This window comes from Euprymna scolopes, chromosome 5 (assembly GCF_053919585.1).
Source record: "Euprymna scolopes isolate OS-2025 chromosome 5, ASM5391958v1, whole genome shotgun sequence".
NCBI classification, from domain to species: Eukaryota; Metazoa; Mollusca; class Cephalopoda; order Sepiida; family Sepiolidae; genus Euprymna; species Euprymna scolopes.
In genome coordinates, this window is record NC_136486.1 from 99,112,702 (window position 1) to 99,134,647 (window position 21,946).

The window sequence follows — 21,946 nt, forward strand, 5'->3', positions numbered from 1 at the left end:
AATGTTCGTAAAATGTTTATAGGTATGTATGAATTGACAAGGAATGAATGTTCGTAAACTGTTTGTAGGTATGTATGAATTGATAAGGAATGAATGTTCGTAAAATGTAACTTATCTTTTGGACGATGGAGATGGTTAGGGTAGGCCGGTCATCCTGCTGTCGGTGATGCGTGTCCTGGCTTGTAACTGGAAAGCGAGTGACTTCTTTCATCAGTGCTAGCAGCCCGGCGTCTTCGTCTTCTTTCTCCTCCTCTCTTCTTTGGTTTGTGTGAATTAGGTATTGTTTAGAATTGAAGGCGTTTGGCCCATAACATGAGAGCATAGTTGGCTTCAGTTCACTGGTGCCTTATTTCTTTTTCTTCTTCATCTCTTTAGTTCGGGTGGGAGAATCCGTCCGTGCATTCACTGACGCAGCAGGGCGAATCTCCTCTTCCTCTTTTTGGTCCCTCGTTTTTATAGTGGCAAACCGGCTCCCAGCGACTGTGATATTTGAGGTGTTTATTTTAGGCGTGGAGCTCTGCCATTGGTCGATAATTATTTTGTGGTTATCTTTTTTTTTCTTCCCAAACGGAAGCGATGCATGGAGCCATGTGCAAAAGACGATTTTTCATTTTGTCTCTCATGGTGGATGCGTTAACATCCGGTTCGCTGCTAATTCTCATCATGTTCCCACACATGACGTAACCCATGTGATCTCGAACGTTCTCCACACCTCTAACCTGATCTCTAATGTTATCTCCGTCTCTGAAGTGATCTCCTTTTTTATTTTTCCCTACCAGTGACATGATTTTGCATGCATTTGCATATAATCATCCGCGCTATGTTACAAAGACAAATAAGTTGTGATAGTTATATGACATAGCGTGACCATTTCTCATATGTGTTCATTGCGATGCTATGACTGTCTGACACATTGTGCCCAGGCCAAAGTTGTTCATCGATCTATCCAGTCAGTGCTGTAATGAAAAGTTCCGATCGTATGAACAAATAAGAAATGTTCATTGTTTTTGAAGATTACAAGTGATTCCGGTCTACCTAGTTGAATGAAAGACAGCATCAGATCCCTGCCTGACCAGACCAAAATACATAAAACCCATTAAGGTGATCCTTTTTTTAGAGCCTTAAATGATCCAACCTGCCTTGAGAGGTACAGCGGGGTGGGGACTGCCTGGTACATCTCAATAAAACCAACTGCCAGCTTGTTTTAAACATTCTACTCCCCCCCCTCTCTCTCTTTTTCATCTCCTCCTTTACGTCCCTGCCACCAGCTCTGACCGAGCACCCCCCCTCCCTTCCCATCTCCTAAAATCTTTTCACCCTTCACTGGTTCTGGCCTTTTGTTAGTAGAGGTTGACTGCTAAAGACATCCATCTACCAGTCTCCATTTCTGGGCTCACCCATAGATAACTCTGAGATGCACAGCGCATGCTTACTCCTTTATTGTAAACATGTTACTCCTTTATTGTAAAGTAGTAGTAGTAGTAGTAGTAGTAATAGTAGTAGTAGTACCATTTTACTCCCCTATCACACATCTGAATAATGTTTCACATTAAATTTGATTGAATATGTTTATTCAATTTCTTTATGCAATTGACTGTTAACACATTTTCTTATATGTTAATAATCAATGTTTTTTTTCCAACAGAGAGTAAAAAAAAATATGCTTAGTTATAATAAAGATTATTATTATTACTCACTAAGAGTTTTCACCCGGTGTTCCCTGGAGTCTGAGTGACGACACGTCTCTCACAGATTTCTAGTACTCTCCACATTTTTCAATAACTTTTGCAAATGAATTTGAGTTATTGCAACAGTCGTTTATTATTATTATTATTAGTAGTAGTAGTATTAGTATCATAGTAGTATCTGTATTCTCAAGAAATTTGCTGCCCAAGCCCCACATGGTGGCGTTTATTGTCCAACTAATATCTTTAACCTTTGTCCTTAAATGGCTTCAGGGCCTTGATGAGTGACGACTCTTTAGTAAAAATATATTATTATAAAAAAATTATTATTATTATGATTGCTTATTTATTTATACTTTTATTCACCACAAAATAAGACATATTGCAACAAAACGTAAGAAAAGGGGGCTAGATTAATAAGGAGATAAGCTGGGCCGGAAATTTTTTAAAATGTAATTTTGAATTGAATGCCATGTTTAATTTCCGACAAGTAGCTAATCTGTCCTGGAGATGAAAGAGTTTTCGATGGGTAGCTGATCTGTATAAGTCTTGAACTTTGAACTTTTGCAGATGAAAAGCAAAGATCTTTCTCATGTGGATATGAAAAATTATGTGCAGGAATTCTAAAAGATCCAATATATTTGGAGTGATGGTGGAACGTGTCTCCATTTGATTGGTCGGTTCTTATTGCCAGTGTCTATAAATAGAACCTTTCAATTTTCTTTAATCACACCCACTCACCATATAAAAAACATTGCATGTAATATAATTTAAACATTTTAGTCCTTTTTTTTTGTAAATTAAGTCATTTTCCCATCAATACTAAAATTAATTGATTGTTAAAAAAACATTTTCTTATTAAGTTAACAATCAAATTTTTTTCCATTATTAATAAAATTAATCGACTATTAAAAACAATTTCTTATTTCTGATTTGTGCGTATAATAAATGTTCAATAATATAAAATTAATTGACTGTTAAAAACATTTATTTATTTAATGTTTTTTTCTACATCATTTATAAAATTAATTGACTATTAAAAAGAATTTAACTTTTGATTCATGTCAATAATAAATGTCCCTCAATAATCAAATGCAATTGACTGTTAACACATTTTCTTATATGTTAATAATTAATGCTTTTTTTCCATCATTAATAAAATTGACTGTTAAAAAAACACAATTTCTTATTTCTGATTCATGTCAATAATAAATGTCCATTAATAATAAAATTAATTGACTGTTAAAAACAATTTCCTATTTCTGATTTATGTTAATAACCAGTGTATTTTTTTAACAGGTACTTGTCAATGTGGCACCAGCAAAGCCTAATCGGAAATTACAGGAGTCGGAACATAATAATTGTCTTTGTGAAATACCATCTCTTCCCGTTACTAATGTTTGCAGACATCCATGCAATTCTTGTGTAGAAAAAACCTTTTCTGCACAAACCATCCAGTGTAACCGGACCCCATCCAATCCGGACCTGACATCAAATCAGCCAACCCTGACCTGGGATCAAGTTGCCGAGCAGAACATACGCAAGCTTGAATATATGAGAGGAGTAAATGCGCGTCCTCCGCTGACAAGATGCATGCATCTAAATTTAACCGGGCAGCCGATGGAGGCTCCGCTTGCCAGTCCCGAACCTTCAATTTCTGAATCATCAAGCGCTGCTTCTTTAAAAGCTGGGGCCGCTGTGAATAGGTACAGTTTCCATAAAGCAGTCCACGGGTTTCAGGACCTCACGTCAATACAGCAGTCGCCGTTGCCCAAACTCCGTACGGGCACTCTTTCATGCTTCAGGCAGAAAGAGTCTCCAACCTCCGAGCACTCTTCGGAAGCTGAGAAGGATATTGCCACTATTTTCAATGAGGATAACATTAACAATAATAGCAGAAAAATAAATGATAAAAAGAGAGTTGCGATGAACGGGAAAGTTGTCCATTCAATGTATAGTGAAACCGATCGGAATTGTGATAAACCCAATGGACATGTCTCATCTTGGATGAAAGACGACGCCCAGTGGAAACAACGGAACATGGATGAAGTTTCTATCGATACGTACAATAAGTTGGGTCGAAAAGATGCTGATAGAAACGACAGCAATTTTCATTTACCTCATAACAAGCTCGGAAACTCTGATAGAACGAGGTCCGTGGCATGTATGCCGCTTCCGCTACCGAAACCACTTTTCCAGCACTCGGGTTCGGAAACGATTCTTCGGAATGTAACGGCAGCACGCTTCATGCGCCGATCTATGGAACAGATGGACTTGAAAAATGTAAAAGATGATGCCCACTTCTTTGAATGCTCAAAGAAAACTGCTCCTGTTCCTAAACCTCCCAGACATATCCCGGTCAGATTGCCTTCAAGTCTCCCCAGAATTTCGGTTCTCAGTTCAGCAAATGAAGAATTTGAAAGGAGACATTCTTTTCCAAGACTTTGATAAAGAATTTTCTTTTGTGTTTTTTTTTATGCAAAACAAAAAAAAAAAACGAAAAAAAAAACATACAAAAAATAAAAACAAGTTATCATATAGATGTGTCCATTTGCGCGCTTAGCAACAAAAATGCTATTTAATATTTTAAGCGTGACAGACCGACTAACTGATCGACAGACTCTTTTTGCATGGACGCATCTAGAAAAAAAAAGGTTCTTATTATTTAATGTGTTTGCGTGAATTTGCATGATGTTAAACTTTATCTAGTTATCTGTTCATAAAAAAATGATTGTCCAATTTTATTTTTCATTTGGAAAAAATATTATAGTCTAATTTAGAGTTTAACCGTCAATTGTCGCATATCTATTGATATACCTACTGTCTTTCATTTTAAAACAAAAAAGATATCTGGAGAGAGAATTATGAATGGAAATCTGAGTAAAAAGAAAAAAATTTAATAAATGCACTGGAATTATTATTATACTAGCGAGACCTTTGTCCCGGCGTTGCCTGGGGAAAATGTAAAATACTTATTTTAAGGGAACGAAAGTCAATAGTTACGTATTAAAAAGAAAATAAATCCAGAATTTTTTTTTTTTAAACGTAAAATTTTTTTTTTTTGTCACTGCGTAAGGAAAAGAAGGACAAACTCAACTTATTTCCCTCTCCATCCTAAACCTCGGCTATAAATAAAATATTCAAAAATCATTATCTATGAAAATCAGGCTGTTTTTGTTATGGAAGGTTCTAATAATAACCCATGCTTTTATACATTTCTCCAGCTCTCCAGAAGAATACCCCAGTCTAATAATACTTAACAAACAATCATAATAGGTATAGTCTCAAGTTGTATCCAACTTATTTATAATTTGTTTCTTTTCATGCTGTTTTTCTCTTTGATCATTCTGCTGCTGGCTTTTTTTTTTCAACACTCAGTACTTTTTTTTTTTTTCGTTATTGTTCATTTTTTTCCTGTTTTTTTATCCAACACATTTAAGAATGGTTGAATTAATGTCACTTATTTTAATTTATATTTTATATTCTACGTTTATAACACCATTGTCACTGCTGTTTTCATATGATTAGACTAAACTAGTGTTATCATTAAGCAAAAACAGATTATAGGGCATCTTGACCATCTATTGCGATAAAAATCTGATTTTAAGAAGCAAATGCTTAGAGATGTTGTTATTAGACTGAATTGTGTTCAATATTATGACATAATCACATTGACTAGTCTCCTTAGGGTTCTCAAAGTACAGTGACTTTGAGCCTAAACGAGTGACCATTTTGGAATATCAGGTTTTGTATGTGGGAGGGCTCTCTGCTGATCCTGGCATTATTTACAGTCATTCTGAACTTTCATTTACCTCTGAACTCAAGCAACACAGATTCAGTAAGGTTGTGGGTGGAGATTTCACAACCCTTGGTTCACAATGTACTTCCCCATGCAAGAACAATTACAGAGGGTATCCATGTTCTCTCAAGAATTTACAGAGGCCATGAGTGTTCAAGTAAAATGATTATTTGAGCCAAGTCTGAGCTTTATAAATGAATGCTTGCTGAATATTATTGGTGAAATCACCGCTCAAATCAATGTTGGATGACTGAAATGGTGTACTACCATTGGAAATCTCTGTGATCCACAGATCAGTGATCAACTTGAGTCCAAGATCTACTGTACAATAGTATGACCTGGTGCTTTCTGAGTATTGAACATCAACGAAGGAAGCAGAAAGAAGACTATCAGTCATGGGTACAAAAATAATGCATTAGACTTTCGATCTGACAAGACTCGACCATGTTTGAAATTTCAGTATTTGCCATTCTTATAATAATTACACCAATGTCAGATAAAATAATTGTCTAGGTTGGTATGAATGGACATGTACTGCATACAAATGACGACATCATTACAAAAATGGGATTTAGGTCAAGAGAACTGATGAAACAAAGATATTTGGATACCATGCATCAAGATCTCAAGTTGGCTAGACTTTATACTGAGCGAGCCTTTGACCATGTATGGTGAGGTGGGGTGGGGGAAATCCAGTACTGAGTCCACTTTCCAGGATAAACACAGAAGGAAATGATGAAATGCATGTCGAGTAGCAGTTCATCTCTAATAAATCCTATATAATAGTTACAATATTTTTACATTGAACCATAAAAAAAGGCTCTATATGCCACAAAAAGACAAAGTGAGGCAAAATATGTTTGTTGTATTCAAATCTTTTGTGGTTGTCAAGAATTCTCCCCAAAAACAAAAATATATTTAAAAAAATTCTTATGATGTATGCACCTGCCATGTAATAAAAATGCCATGTTCCAAAAATCATGTATATTTATCAAGTAGGCTTTTTTTTTTAACTTGGAAAATCAAATTTTATGAGGAAGCAAGGATGGAATATCTTGCTCCACCATATTGAATCCATTATTAGTTCTCTCTCTCTCTCTCTGTCTCTGTCTCTGTCTCTCTCTCTCTCTCTCTCTCTCTCTCTCTCTCGAATAACCCCTAAAAAGATAGAGATCAAAATCAGTCTAGTAATGGCTACGAGTTAAAATTGAGTGCTAAAAATCGTTAAAAAATGATTTTCTATATACAAAAAACTACTTGATCAATTTATATGATTTTTGGAATATGATGTTTTTGATACATGATGGGTACGTACATCATGAAGATTATTCTGTATTTTTGTTTTTTAATATAGGGGGAATTCTGGACAAGTACCAAATTGATCATACTATAATCAATTTAGTAAAAAAACAAATGAATGTTTGATTACATTAAGCAAATAAAATGATAATTTGCAACTTAGCATGTATTTCCTGTGATTATAATAATCATATTTCACTATATACCCTACTAATATGTTATTTATATTTATTTATAAATAAGGAAGCCCTTAATAATCAATAATCTTGTAAATTTCTCTACCTCTCCTGAGCACTAACCCAGTCTACTAATATTGTACTCACAGTGACAATAGTATACACAAGCTTTTTTTTTTTTTTTACTTTAATGTGACAAATTATGATATCGACAGAGATAACTTATCCCAATTTATTTATTATTATTATTTTTTAATAATTTATTTTAAGAAAGATTTTTTTCAGCAGATAATTTTAATTTACAAAAACAACAAAGATTTTTTTAAATTTTGTTTTTAAATAGAAATGAAGAAAACATTTTTATTTTTTTTTATTTATTTATTTATTTATTTATTTTTTTGCTAGTTTAAAGGAAAACAACATTTCCAGTAGAATAGAGACTATGTTATCGTCAGCATATTCTGTAAACTGCTGGAAGATGCCGAATGAAAACTTTGTGATTGAAAAATTTTTTTTTTTTATTTGATAATGATGGCCAATGTTTAGCAAACAGTTAAAGATTAAGAAGAAAAAAAAACCCATATAATTATAATTGAAAACAGTCATCGTGTGTTAATTTCAATTAAAATAAAGGTACTTGTACACTTTACAGACTGCAACTGCACTGAAATAATAACATTATTATTAAAAAAGCCATTCTTAACATGGAGCTTTTTAACTATTCTGTACTTTCACCTAACAATTTCATAAACAAAAATGCTGTGAAAAAAATTTAATGAATAAAAGATACTGTTTGTCAATTGTCGGCTGCTGAAATTTCATTGGCTAAACGTTTCGGCACTTTCCAGCCATATTTACATAACCTGCCTCGAATAATGTGGTCCCTATTTTGCATAAGTACAACACTTCTATTGGAAAAAAAAAACAAAAACAAAGAAAAACAATACTAAAAATGCGATTTCATTAGCTATTGAAATTCATAATATATTTTTTTATTTTTTTATTTTTTTTTTCTTCCTTTGAAGATTGTAATGCCGGGTATGGGGCAGCCAAACCAGCTGCCAACATTGCCCCGCTTTTTTATTGAAACCAACCGAGAGCTCTTTTTAGTATCCTCGCTGTTCCCTTAAGTGCAATTGTCTGTGTGTGTGTGTGTGATCACTTAACTCCCTTGATATAATAATTTGCCACTTTTTTTCACTCTTTCCTTTGCATATTATTTTTCTCTTTGCTCAGTTTTTGCTAGCTTCTCGATGCTCAATTCTTCTTTTCTATTGGATTTATAGACGTCTTTCTATGCATCACTTATTCCAATCCATATTTTATATCCTATGCTTCTAGTTATATTGTCAATACCGGTTTCGTATTATTAGACAAAGGGAGAGAGAGAGAGAGAGAGATAGTAATTATAGATTATTTGGACCATCCGTAATTATAAAAGTTTTGTATAGTCTGGATTATTCCAATTGGTTCTTGACTTTGATCTGAGAATTTAAAATATATCTTTATTGATTAAACTGATATTTATAAAAGATTAGACTATATAAAAATAAACTATTTTCATTATCTTGTTATCAAGTTATGCTTTACGGTTTTAAAGATTTTTAAGAGTATATGAATGATGTTATTTGACAAGCGAAAATATAATATTTATATACCAATATTTAAAAGATAAGTATTCAAATATATTCTAATCTTTTTAATGATAAAATTAAAGCCGCCATATTTGTAGCCAAATTCTATAAAAAAAAAAATAAATCTAAAAACCAAACAAAATGGAGAGAAATCTTAATCCAAGCAAGAAGAATACTTTTTTTTTTTTTTTTTTTTTAAATTCTTCTTGTTGCGGTCTATTTATTTTTTATTATTACGTCGTGTCCATTGTTAATGTCAACAATTTTTAAACCAATTAGTTGTTGGAAACTAAATTGGAAGTTGTAATTTGGTATATGTATATGTTACTTTTTTTTTTAATTTAAAAATGTTTTTTTGGTGTGGCACCATTGCTTCTTATTATTGGTATTCTGAAGCTGTTATCTTCTTTATATTTTGGTTATGATATTCTCATATACAGATATCTGTATCATTCATAAAAATCACTCATGTCAGCATTGGAAGTCATATTGCATGTACATTATATTTATTTATATATATCTATATATATCTATATATCTATCTATCTATCTATATATATATATATATATATATATATATATATATATATATAGTGCTTTTTTGGCGGCGGCAAACTGTAAATTAAAATAAATCACAGAAAAAAATATTTTTATTATACAAAATATTTTTTTTACACAAACATGTGGTTTATTCTATCTAAAAATTAATTTTTGGCATTTACAACCGGGTATTGCCAAATCTGTAATTAAAGAAAATAGTTGTCACTTTAAAGTTCGACGCCTCTAAAAAACACTCAATATATTTATTTATTCTTATATATATCATATCATATTTATTTATTTATTTATATATATTAAGAGTCCCCAAATTTTCTGCTGGTTTCTTCTCGACACTTTTTTCTGCATTTCTGTGGGATTTATGGACACCTGTCTTTGCGTCACTTATTTCAATCTTCATGTTATATTCTATATGTACACCCATATTGTCACTGCTTGTTTCGTATTATTAGACAAAAACTATTCATGAAGGAATCCATGGTTTTGTTAGACCTCATAATTTTTCAATCATTAAAGATCAAATGCAGTCGATAAATAATTGATAGATATTTATTTTATTTATATTTCCAAAGATTACAAATCGTATTCGTTTTCTTAGGTTGAGTAGTAGACTTGCATAATGAGATCTATCCCAGCCAAATAAAAAAAAAACAAAACACAAGTTCAACACAACACAACAAACCCTCTGTCCTCTAGCACTGTTCTCAACTGCCTCCTTGAACGTCCAACTCCAACTAACTGCCTCAAGCTCACCTGAAAAGAAAGCTCTGGCTCCCTCCCACCTGCCCATAGAATGGAATATATGTACTTTTCACTGAAAATCTTAGATTCTGGTCCTGCTCAGTGATCAACATTCGACCACCCAGAAGTTGACTACTCTAGATGTCTACTTGAGATAACGGTTAGACAGTGTCCACTCGATAGGGTTTAGGAACATTATTATTCCCAAGTAAGTTGTTCACAGGATGATGCTCCGTTTAAAGAAGCACTTATTTTATTTACAAAAATAAAAGACAGTTTCTGTGTTACCTAACTCATAATCACAGATATTTTCAATTTCTTCTGTACCCTATTTTTCCCTTGGTCAAGCATCTATTATATCATCTGCAACCTCATTCGCATTCATCTCATAAACATGCAACCAAGCGCATGTTTACAGATGTTTCATAAATTGTTCAATAAAACATTATGTAAACATGTTTGCATTAGTTATCTTCAAACAAAGTTTTCTTTTAATTTGATTTGAAAACTTGGAATTTGGACACATAAATCTAAACAATGATATTAAATTTATTTTGGTAGCACAATTAACTACTGAATTAGGACCATTTAAATTTTATTGGAAATTACAAAATTTACCGTCTTGTTCGCTTGTGATCCAGAAGCCAAATTTCAGTGTATAACCAAAAACGCAGGTTTTGTGCAAGTAAAAGAATATCCTTACAAATTTGATGCCATATTTTGGTAAATTAACATTAATCATAACGGAAACAATAACTTTTAAGCCAGCCTAAACATTGGGGAAAACTTCTTTAAAAAATTAAAAAGAAAAAACGTATAAAATGACATGGGAGCACAACTTTGATTGTTCATATAAAATTCATTTCGACAGCTAACACATTGAATCTCCATAATATGATTCATAGCACAGTAAAGATTAAACTAGATTTTTCTTTTAATAGAAGATCAATAAAAAGACTCAGACTTTTACCACGTGGAATGTGAATGTTCATCTGTCGGAACAACGAGAACCATTTGATCATCCCGATAAGATAATGGATGGTTCACACTGAATTATGAAGCAAGGGTTGCACAATCCCTAACCCGCCTCCTTTCCTGAGTCGATACTGCTTGATTTCAATCGCAAGGAGAAGTCTAAGATAACTGAAAACAATGCCAAGCTTAGTAGAGAGCACATACAGCACATGGTATACCATGTAAAAACAGATGGAAATTTGATAAGGAAAGATTTTCATTCACTAAAATTTTTAATTAAAAATTTTTGGTGGACCTTGGCAACCTTGCAACTCTTTGTTTCCTCATTTTGTCTAGTTCTCACATTCCACGGGCAATATTTCTGATACAGGAGTAAGGATTGCTGTTTTTCTGGGTTAGAATCTATCCATCTAACACCTATCATTGGTTAAATTTTTTTTTTAGCTCTTTTCATCAAGTGGCTTCATGCCTAGTCTAGAGCAATTTTAATAAAAAATAATACCCATATTACACCCAGCATATTGACGTGACACTTTTTTGTATGCTATTATGGCATGTGTTCTTCAAAATTGATCTATTCTCCGTTTCCTTTGTTCAAGCTTGTTTGACTCGTTGATCTAGTGGTCTCCGTCATTTCGCTGTTTTGATATCTCATTGTAATACATATTCCTATTCCAGTAGCTTCTTTCCAAGAACTGTAGACTTGTGGAACTCTCTTCCTGCTGACTGTTTCCCTCTTACCTATAGCCTTAGTCTTTTTAAGACTAAGGTTAATAAGCATCTCCTATCTCTGCGATAACCATCTTTTGTTCTTGTTAGCTTTCTTACATCAAGTGGCTTCACAACTTGTCTAGAGCGATTTCCATAAAAAAAAATATGCAACTTAAAACTCTATATTAAGACTACCATATTGATGTGGCACTTTTTCTTTAAAAGAAAACTTTTTTTTAATATGCATAGGAAAATAAAATATCATATACATTAAGCTGGAAAACAATCTTAAAAAAGAAAATCATTTTATCATCAAGTGGCTTCACGTCTTGACTGGAGCAATTTCCATTAAAAAAAAAATACAACTTAATATCTTTTTATCAACAGAGTGTCGATATCAATCACTTTGGGAACTCGTGGTTATGTTTTAATTTTTTTTCAAATTAAATATTGTTTCTTAGACAAATTTTAGTTTTGTATTTGTCCGAAACATGCATGGGTGGAGAGAGGGCATCTCACTCATATCCAAGAAGGGTTCTTGGAGAGTTAGAGAATTCCATCCTGCATGATAAAATTAAATTAACTCCTTTTTTTTCAGGGATTATTTTGTTTATATTTTATGTCTTTTGTGTTTGTCTACGTATATGTAAGGGGGAACAGACAAGACGATTTTTGAAAATAAAAGTTATAAACTTAGATGACAAATTGTAAATTTTGGAACAACTGGGTAAATTACTCTAGTCTGCTGTTTTCAAGGTATAACATATAAACACTTAATTTTAGACCATTTTATGTGCTGAATCCTAAACAATGCTTTTTGACTTTGACTGCAACAAAGAGAGAGAGAGAGAGAGAGAGAGAGAGAGAGAGAGAGAGAGAGAGAGAGAGACAGAGACAGAGACAGAGACAGAGAGAGAGACTTGTTTTGTAATACCTCACAAGGGCAGCATTGGATTTTTGATTTCTGGAACGGAAGAGTTCATTCTCTTATTGGCCAGTATAATCAAGGAGAGATGACTTGGATCTAATCCAGAAGAAATCTCTCTGATAACGATGACATATTAGATGACTTTGAATATCAAATCAGAAAAGATAGCCTTGTTCTGAATTCCTCACATGGGTGGAAATAGGTATTTGATTTCCAAAAGAGGGGAGTTCATTCTCTCATTGGCCAGTATAATCAAGAGGAAATAATTTAGATATAATCAAAGCGAAATCACTCTATTAACTGTGGAGCCTATAACACAATAACAAATTATTTGATTAATTTATTCACAGAAGGTTTATAGAATACTTCTAATAGATCCCAAGAACAGTACCTCACACAATTGAAGCTACACATGAATATTTGAGCATGCATGAATATTTGGACTCTGAGAGTGATTAACGATCTGTGGATGTGGTCAGAAGTTGTACAGTGGCTCTGAGTATGGAAACTCGCTGGCTAAGACTGCCAATGCTATCCCGGTGGGCTGACCTCCCTTGATGGGTCAATGCTCAGGTTTCTCAAAAAGCTTCTTTAAATAAAAAGCTGGGTTCCTCTGGACCTAGGAATTCAGCAACTCTTAGCAACCAACTGACCAATACTGTCAGTGAAAGGGGAGGCATGCTCCCCCTCTCTTGTGATTCTGAGTTTGCTATTGATCGAAAGTGCACCCAGAAGAATTCAATGTATACTTTTTGTTTTGATAGTCTGGAAATCTGAAAGAACCAATTGTTCTTTTTTGATAGTTTTTAAACTTGTAATAGAAATTTTGACCATAAAAAAAGTCATGGTCTGGTGTGATAAAAACAGAGCCGTAAATCCTTGGTTTATGGCGCAATTTAAGAAGAAATAAATAACACATGGAGATATTCGAATAACAGGTGTGAGCTGTGACCCTGCCGAAATAGTTTACAGTCTGAGAACACAAATATCTGATTCGAGAAAAAAGACGAAAGATAAAGAAAGGTTATTAACTTTAAATTCCTGTATATCAAATCAAACATATCTTATAAACGAGATCTGATCAAAAGAAATGGATGATATTTTTTAATTCAGCATAAAAAATGATCTAAAATCAGTAAGAAAAACATTTGACCTTTGAAAATAAAATAAAAAAAAACTTTGTAAACACAGGCCAATGTTATTATCACCTATTCTAACTTGTAGGTATTTTCATTCGACGTTTTTTAAGTTGCTCCTCAAAAATGGCAGCAACTTAAACGAATAAAAACTACAAATAAAAAGTAACACAAATGGCTGACAGTTATTCATCCACAAATAAACGAACTGGGTATATTGTCCTCATTTTCTAAATAGCAAGCCTTTCTTTCCCAGTTGGGAAGGCAATTCAGGGGAGGTAACTCATGAAAATTAAATTGCCAAGTCCCAAACTGAGATTGTGTCGCTTGCATGAAATAATATAAATAGATAAAACAATCAATAAATAACAACATGAGTGGTTACCCGAATATTGAGACGATCAACCCAGTATGGTTATGAGATATGATGAGTAATTCAGTTTGCTTCCCCTTGACTCTTTTTCATCAATGTATAAGTATGAATAAAAGGCAGTTTTTATTTTTCTATTTTTTGACTTTTTTGTTTTGTTTTGTTTTATTTTGTTGTTTTTTTTACCTGTCAACAATGCCCACCATATTTACCACAGGCAAATGATGAACTGATACGTTATATGTCAAATGTGCCTCTAAATCTTTATATATATATATATATATATATATATATATATATATATATATATATATATATATATATATATATATATATAAAGTAGAGGGTAGTGTGGTTCCCACGAGAGAAAAGCGTATAGTTAATGAAGTGGAACTACCAACAGTTATTTTTTTAAGTTTTGTTTTCTGTTTAATATTTTAGTATTTTTCATTTTTTTATATTTTAGTAATTTCATTTTTTAATATTTTAAATTTTTTATATTTATATTTATTTGTAATATTGGTATTAATATAAAAAAATGAAATACAAAAGTATAAAATAATAAACAAAATTAAAAATAAAACTGTTGGTAGATCCGCTTATATATATATATATATATATATATATATATATATATATATGATTTTTTGATGATACCATACTAAAATGATCATAAAATTACCCCCATCCCCTGAATTGCATATTGGGCTTGAAACCAAAGGTTCCATATAACCAATCACTTTGTTTTCGTATAGTATCATTTTAAAATTTATATCACTCTTACACACATAATTGAGCCCTCTATGTTTATTTCCCCTGAACTGATATACATACATATATATACCTTAAATCTTCGTTTGTGAAGCCAAGCCAACTATATATATATATATATATATATATATATATATATATATATATATATATATATATATATATATATATATATAGATGTCTGTATGTATCTATCTATTTGTTTGTATGTATCTATCTATTTGGTATACAATTTATTATTAATAAAAACAATTTTTGCTATACATTTGCAGATATATTTCAGCTCTAGCCATTAACTACTTCAGATCATTATCTTAGCATGAATTTAATTTTTACATCCATACAGATAGTGACCTCTTCAGGCCAGTAGCTAGAATCAAAACGAATCTGACAATATGTGTAGCCAAAAATTGTACAAATTAAAAAAAAATTATGCCAAATAAATATGCAGCTCTATTTATTAGTGAGCACTTTTATATAAAAATTCACTGGATTATATTCTGTGGATAAAAACTTACTCAGATTACTAGGTGTCCCAATGAAATGTATACACTGTTTAAATAACCATAAAACCAACATTTATTATAAGAAAGAAAAGCTTCATACATCAAAATACTGTGAACAAATATAGAAACCAGTTAATTATCAAAAGTGTTCAAATTGTTGACCATTGTGGTCCATGAACAACTAACAACGCTCATTGATTGAATCGAAAACGTTCCTAATCAGTTCAATCTTCTTTCAATGGTTGCTTTCAACTCATTCATTGTAGCAGGTGTGAACCCTGTGTTTAACATGCCCCCAAACCAAAAATAAAAAAAGAGAAAAATCCATTGGGGGGGGGGAGAGTCAAATCTGGTGAGAATGGACAGTATCCAATACTTCCTCTTCATCCTAACTATCTGTTTCGCATGCGACTATCAAGATATGCTCTTATGTTATGATGATAGTGGGGAAGTGCTCCATCCTTTATTCCAAAACATCTTTTGGGAATGTAGCATAGCATATTCATGTAGCAAGTTGAGATAATTTAAAGAGTGTATACATTTTATTGGGGCACCCTGTATATATATATATATATATATATATATATATATATATATATATATATATATATATATATATATATGTATGTATGTATGTATGTATGTATGTATATGTATATTTATGAATACATGCATGTGCATATGATATGGCCTCTACAATTAATGGGATAAGTGAATGTTTTGATATAATTTTTCAAAGTTGCAGGTGAATGTCCATTATTGTGTTATCTATATAAATGTGGTTCTTTAAAAAGAGCAAGTATTTTTTTAAACAGGATTTTGAGAGTCTAGACTTAAAGTTCTTGCATGAATAATAAGCCCAAAACCCTGTCTTTTTTGCTTTCTTTTTTGTCATGTGTCTCCATTAAATTTTTGACATCAAACAATAATTTTCATCTCATCTCATGAAGCATACCCTTACACCTTAAAAAAAAAATTATAATTTTTGACTCCATCCTTCAAAGCAACTGAACTTAATTAAAAAAAAAAACCCAAAAAATAAGGGAGGAAAGAGCTCCTCTAACCTTTACCTTAATTCTGGGCAGTACCCGGATATTGCAACAAATTCTGGGCAGTACCCCGGATATTGCAACAAAGGGGGCATGAATATCACTCATCATTGTTTGTGATGCACCTATAAATAATGGGGAGTTCCTATAAAGTCGTTTTTTTTTTTAATCTGTCAGGCAAGTTACTCTATACCAACCATGGAGGAATAAGTTTGTCAGACAAATAAAAACCCTTATAGATTTTAAAATAATCTATGTTTTGTATAGATTATAAATAATCTATATAAAATAAATTTTTATTTTATATAGATTATTTTGAGAAGAACAAAAACAAATATATTCAAAATTTATTCAACACAGTTATCTTGTTGGATTTAAAAAAAAAAAATCAGATCCAAATAGCAATCTGTCTGATGTATGATATTTGATTCGAACTAACCTATTATTCTTTGTTTTCCCTTCCACTATGTTACTGACACAAATATATTTTATTTTGCTTAAGATTTTTCTGAATATACTTATTCTATTTAAGAAAACAGTCAAAATGGCGGCAGTTATCTTTCCCCATTAAAACAGATTTAAGGGAGATTAATGTGTGAAGTTTACTAAGTTCTCTTCCTTGAGTTCTTAAATATAACAATCTTCAGGTATTAATAAGAATAAAACTTTAACATTTACTAACGTAATTAGCTTCAGATTTGTATAAGTTCTGTTCTATAGATATACCATTGTGGCAAGTGGTGTGCAGAGGTTTAGTGATATCCAAGTGGAATTTGCTTTTTTTTTTTTTACTTTTGTTTTTGAAAAAAAAAAAAAAAAAAGGAAAAATCTGACTTAAATAAATGCACTAATATAGAAGACATTTCAAATATATGAAAATGGATGAATTTTTTTTCTTTTTAATTTTTGAATATTTTAAATTAAGATTCAAATCAGCTGTTTTTGTTTGAAAAAAAAAAAAATCCCTCCCAAAATTCCTAAAAATAATTTCATGTTTTGTATTTGCATAACACAAACGATTTTTTGAATGCACATTTCTCCAGTTCTGTACATAATACAAAAAGATAATTTTTACATCTACCCACCCTCCAAAAAAAAAAAAATAAATAAAAATCCTCTGATCCGTCTCCTTAACTCAAAGATTCCAATGATTTGAATTATACGAGTTTACAAAATTTCAAACCATTTTTTTTCAATATATTTTTAAAAGTCTCCAAAGTAAAAATAGAAACATTGGTAGGATGTAATTTCTTACCATGTATTATTTCTTAATAATTTCCATTTATTGTACATATATAATTTGTGAATACCTTCTGTCTCTAGAAATAAAGAGTACGACACCCGACCCCCTGCAAAAAAAAAACCCAACCCCGCAAACATAAGAGTGTCTGCACAATACTTTGCAATGGTTGCACAATTTCCTGTTTTATTATTTATATACAACTTAAGGCCCACAACAAATATACAATAAAATATGACAACTGCTTCTGGCGATTCTTTATTTGTGTGATAGCTAGGCATGAAAAATTATGGCATGGCAAATTTCTCCTGCTTTTGTTTTCTAGAAATCTTTGTAAAAGATGAGCAAGTTTTTTTTTTTTTTTGTTTCAGATTTCCAGGGAACATGTAAAAAATATATAAAAAGAAAACGTGTTTATTTTTTTTTTTTTAAACCATAAACTTCTTTGTTTTTATAGTAAAATCTTTTTGTTTTCATAATAAATGCTTACAAAAAAAAAATGACAATGTAAACAAATTATTTAATTTCCCCAAATCTTGGTCCATCAGTCTGAAAAAAAAAAAAAAAAAAAAAATGAAAAACTTGCTTATTTTTTTTTACAAAGATTTTTAGCAAAAAAACAAAAACAGAACAGATTGTCAGTCCGTATGAATTAAAACTGGTTGCTTCTTGTTATTCTTGACATACAAATCCCAGGTTGCTTGAATGACATGCAAAATATCACACAAACAGAGAATCAGTAGGAGCAGTTGTCATATATTTGTCATACATAGTAAAACTTCACAGTTTCTAATCACATTTACCTTGCCATACCATTTGTTTTGTTTAAGACACAGGGCAAGCAGACTTTCGAATGCTGAGCTGTGTTTTGAGCTAGGTTTTCCTATGAGTTGAGATACACACCAAACTGTATAAGGGATACCTTCATACAAATGTATATTTGATTTAGTCGTTAGACTCTTCTAAGTGAATGAACCCTTCTACCTACCAAAGTGAATCCTTTTTATTATTTCTCTCTCTCTCTCTCTCTCTCTCTCTCTCTCTCTCTCTCTCTCTCTCTCTCTCTCTCTTTTGCTCTGCACTCCACTGATTGCCACATACTTGCTTGGTTGGTTAATTTGCCTGGTCAGAAGTAATTTGGGTGTTTATACAGATTAGTGATATTTTAAACCAACGCATTTCAGGTAAACACATTATTATGTCCTTATGCATCATGTCGAAATTAGTATATATTCCAAAAATTATGAAAAATGATCCAGTAGAAAAATAATTACTAGTAAACATGAAATATATCAAGGTTATCAATTAATGAAATTTTATCGTTTGTTTTTAATGTTGAAGAGTTCACAAGATCCAAGGGAGGTAACTGCATTTGATCATTTTTGACTAAATACTTACAATCCGACATTTTTAAATACAAAATGTCAGAACGTGATTCTCGCAGATTTTTTTTGTTAACAATACATCTAACGCATTTTCTACTGGATCAAACATTTTTGTCATTTACACTAATTTCAACATGACATGTAAGTACATGATAATTTTTTCGCATTAAATGTTTTGGTTTAAAACATCACTAATCAGCACAAGCACCATAATTTTTGGTGGTCATTTTCAAATAAATAACTGACCATCAAACGCAAATTTATAAGAAACTGTTTACAGTGACATCAATTCTACAAACATTCATTTATGAAAATCCGATGTTTTCTTCTCTTTTTTTTTATTATAGAAATCCCTAATAATCGAGAACCTTTATTGCTTCTAAACGACATCCCAGTTTTATAATATAGGGCACAGGTAACTTCCCCCAAATTCCACCCGTGGAATCTTCTCACAATCTATTCTGCAATCTAACTATATTAAGTACGAATAAATTTCAGTCTATGCTTGACTTGTCCACCAACTTTCAATCATAAATGTTCAACAGTCTTTGTTTTATAGTAATTCAATGCTAAGCATACCTGGATGTTATGTGCAAACTTGTCACCACTCTCTTGGCACTGTTCTGATTTGGACTGTGATGACCCTCTTCAGTTCAGGAATAGTCTGGAGATTGTTTTAATAAACATTATCTTTGAGATAATTCCACAGCTAAAAATCAGAGCAGGGAGAGGAATTCACAACTCCTACTGATGAGCTGATTACCAAAGTGTTCCGCATATATAGGATAGTAGAAAGTTAACATTGTGCTTACTTTTGGCAGTTTTGTAACTCTCAGTTTCCTTTATTTTATCCTTTAGTCCTCATATTCCATGAGTGATGTTTCTGACAAAGGGAGAAGAATTGCTGTTTTCTAAGTTACAATCTATCCATTTAATATTTATGATTGGCTGTTATTTAAAAAAAAAAAGATTTTTTTACCTTGAATGATTTTTTCTTCTTTAGCATTTTACATCAAGTGGTTTTATGCTTTGTTTGGAATAATTTACATTTAAAAAAAAATTGAATTTTATTTTTAACCATTTCACTTCCACTAATGTCTTTGATGTTTTTAACATCCGGCATCACTTTTTTTAATGTCTAGTTGCCCTCTACCTCCCAATAAGCAAAAGAAAATGATGAAACAAAAAAGAAGCAAAGCCAACAGTTGGTGTTTTTTTTCTTTTTCTTTAAGCAATCAGAAATCAGAAATGACCTGTGCTTGTTTTCAACTCGTAATTGTTTAGTTTCTAATTATTCATATCATTGAGTGTCGATAAAACTAAAACAGTTGGGTATTCACAGCAGAAACTTGGTGGACAAGCCAGGCAAGATATGAGTTTTACTAACAATTTCATGGGTGAATATTTTTTGGAGGAAGATGGGGGTCACCCTATACTAAACCAGCAGTAATAATGGTGTGTGTGTGTGTGTGTATATATATATATATATATATATATATATATATATATATATATATATATATATATATATAGTGGAGATGGTAATTAATAAAAACTGAAGAAAGTGCTCAATACAGTTATAGAGCAAATATGCGGTAATAAAAAATAAAACGTATATATATATATATATATATATATATATATATATATATATATATATATATATATATATATATATATATATATATATATATATACCCACACTCTCAATGCAAATCTTTTTTAATCGGTTTATTTTTTTGCACTGTTTTTCTCTCCATTCCTTCTATTTTTCTATGTAACACATTTATGGATGGTCATCTTAATGCCAATGTATGTTTTATATTCTATCTTTATAACCCCATTGTCAATACTTGGTTAATATTATTTTAGTACCTGTAAAGACTAGATATATATGTAAAAAAAGGGAGTGGAATGAATTGAGATTTACTTGTTCCTAATCACAACAAGATGTGACACAAGGTGAGAAAAATTAGCTCTTCTCCGCCGCCTCACCCTTTAAAAGGACATTTTAGTATGATCTGAGGCAGTAAAAATTGCTGAGAACGGTAAGAGCCCCTTAGTCGTTCAGCAACAAACAAACTTCGTTTTCAAAAAGAGAGATCATGCCTGGGAGGGTGCATCTCCTAGGACTGAGCTGAACCACACCTTATTGCGACAAAAAGGGTTTGATGATTTATATTGTTTGGATTATTCAGACTTGGATGTTCTTCTTGCAGTAACCTCTTGATGTAACCTCCGATATTCCTCAGGTGTATCTTTTCGAACTCGGTAATCTTTCGGTCAAACTCAGGAACTTCAGCCATAACCGGGTAAAAATCTATTAATAACAGTGTCTGTCTGTATTTATGTGTGTATATATATGCACTGCTTCGATGCCTCCATTCAGTCTCAAGAGACAATGGATATCCCCTGTAAAGGTATCTGTGCATGTAACTATGAGGCAAGGGTTGGGCAAATCCAACCATATCTCTCCTGAATTGACACTGCTTGAGTTCAGTGGCAAGGAAAAAGTGCTAGATAATTGGAAACAATGCAGAGATAAGCGGAGAGCACATATAGCACCTGAAATTTCCAAATGGTCACCCATTTTAGTACTGACCAGGATCGATGTTGCTTAACTTCGGTGATCTAATGAGAACCGGTGTTTCAACATGAATTATGCCGTACATGTCAAACTACCAAAACAGAGAACATTTACGTAGTTTAGGAACCAACACGTTGTTAGCACAGTCGCAAAGTGGACAACGAATAGAAAAGAACTTCAAACTGCTTTATTTGTTGTACAACAACATTTATTTCATCATTCTCTCATTACCGCTGTGACGTCCCTCACATGATTGTTTTCTCGAACGTCATTCATGTCTCTAAAGTGATCTCAAACGTTATTCGTGTCTCTAACATGATCTCCTTTTTAAAGTCTTTATTTTTCTCAACCAATGATGTCATTTCCCATGCATTTGCATACCTAGATCTGCGCTAT

General features: G+C 31.9%; 1 protein-coding gene, 1 long non-coding RNA gene and 1 pseudogene across 2 annotated transcripts in view; 2 read left to right on the forward strand and 1 right to left on the reverse strand.

The window, feature by feature from the left end:
• Nucleotides 1–4,838, forward strand: part of LOC145276934 (diacylglycerol lipase-alpha-like) — a 285,454-nt gene extending 280,616 nt beyond the window's left edge. Inside the window, exon 17 of the mRNA XM_080128420.1 lies at nucleotides 2,985–4,838. Coding sequence (XP_079984546.1) covers nucleotides 2,985–4,133 — 1,149 coding nt within the window. The 3' untranslated portion in view covers nucleotides 4,134–4,838. The remainder of the gene's footprint in view (nucleotides 1–2,984) is intronic.
• A 9,782-nt stretch (nucleotides 4,839–14,620) lies between these two features.
• Nucleotides 14,621–20,137, forward strand: LOC145276936 (uncharacterized). The gene is made up of 2 exons (XR_013868059.1): nucleotides 14,621–16,373; nucleotides 16,405–20,137. It is a non-coding gene; the product is annotated as an uncharacterized LOC145276936 (long non-coding RNA).
• A 1,379-nt stretch (nucleotides 20,138–21,516) lies between these two features.
• LOC145277141 (5S ribosomal RNA) lies at nucleotides 21,517–21,635 on the reverse strand (annotated as a pseudogene).
• Nucleotides 21,636–21,946: the final 311 nt, after the last annotated feature.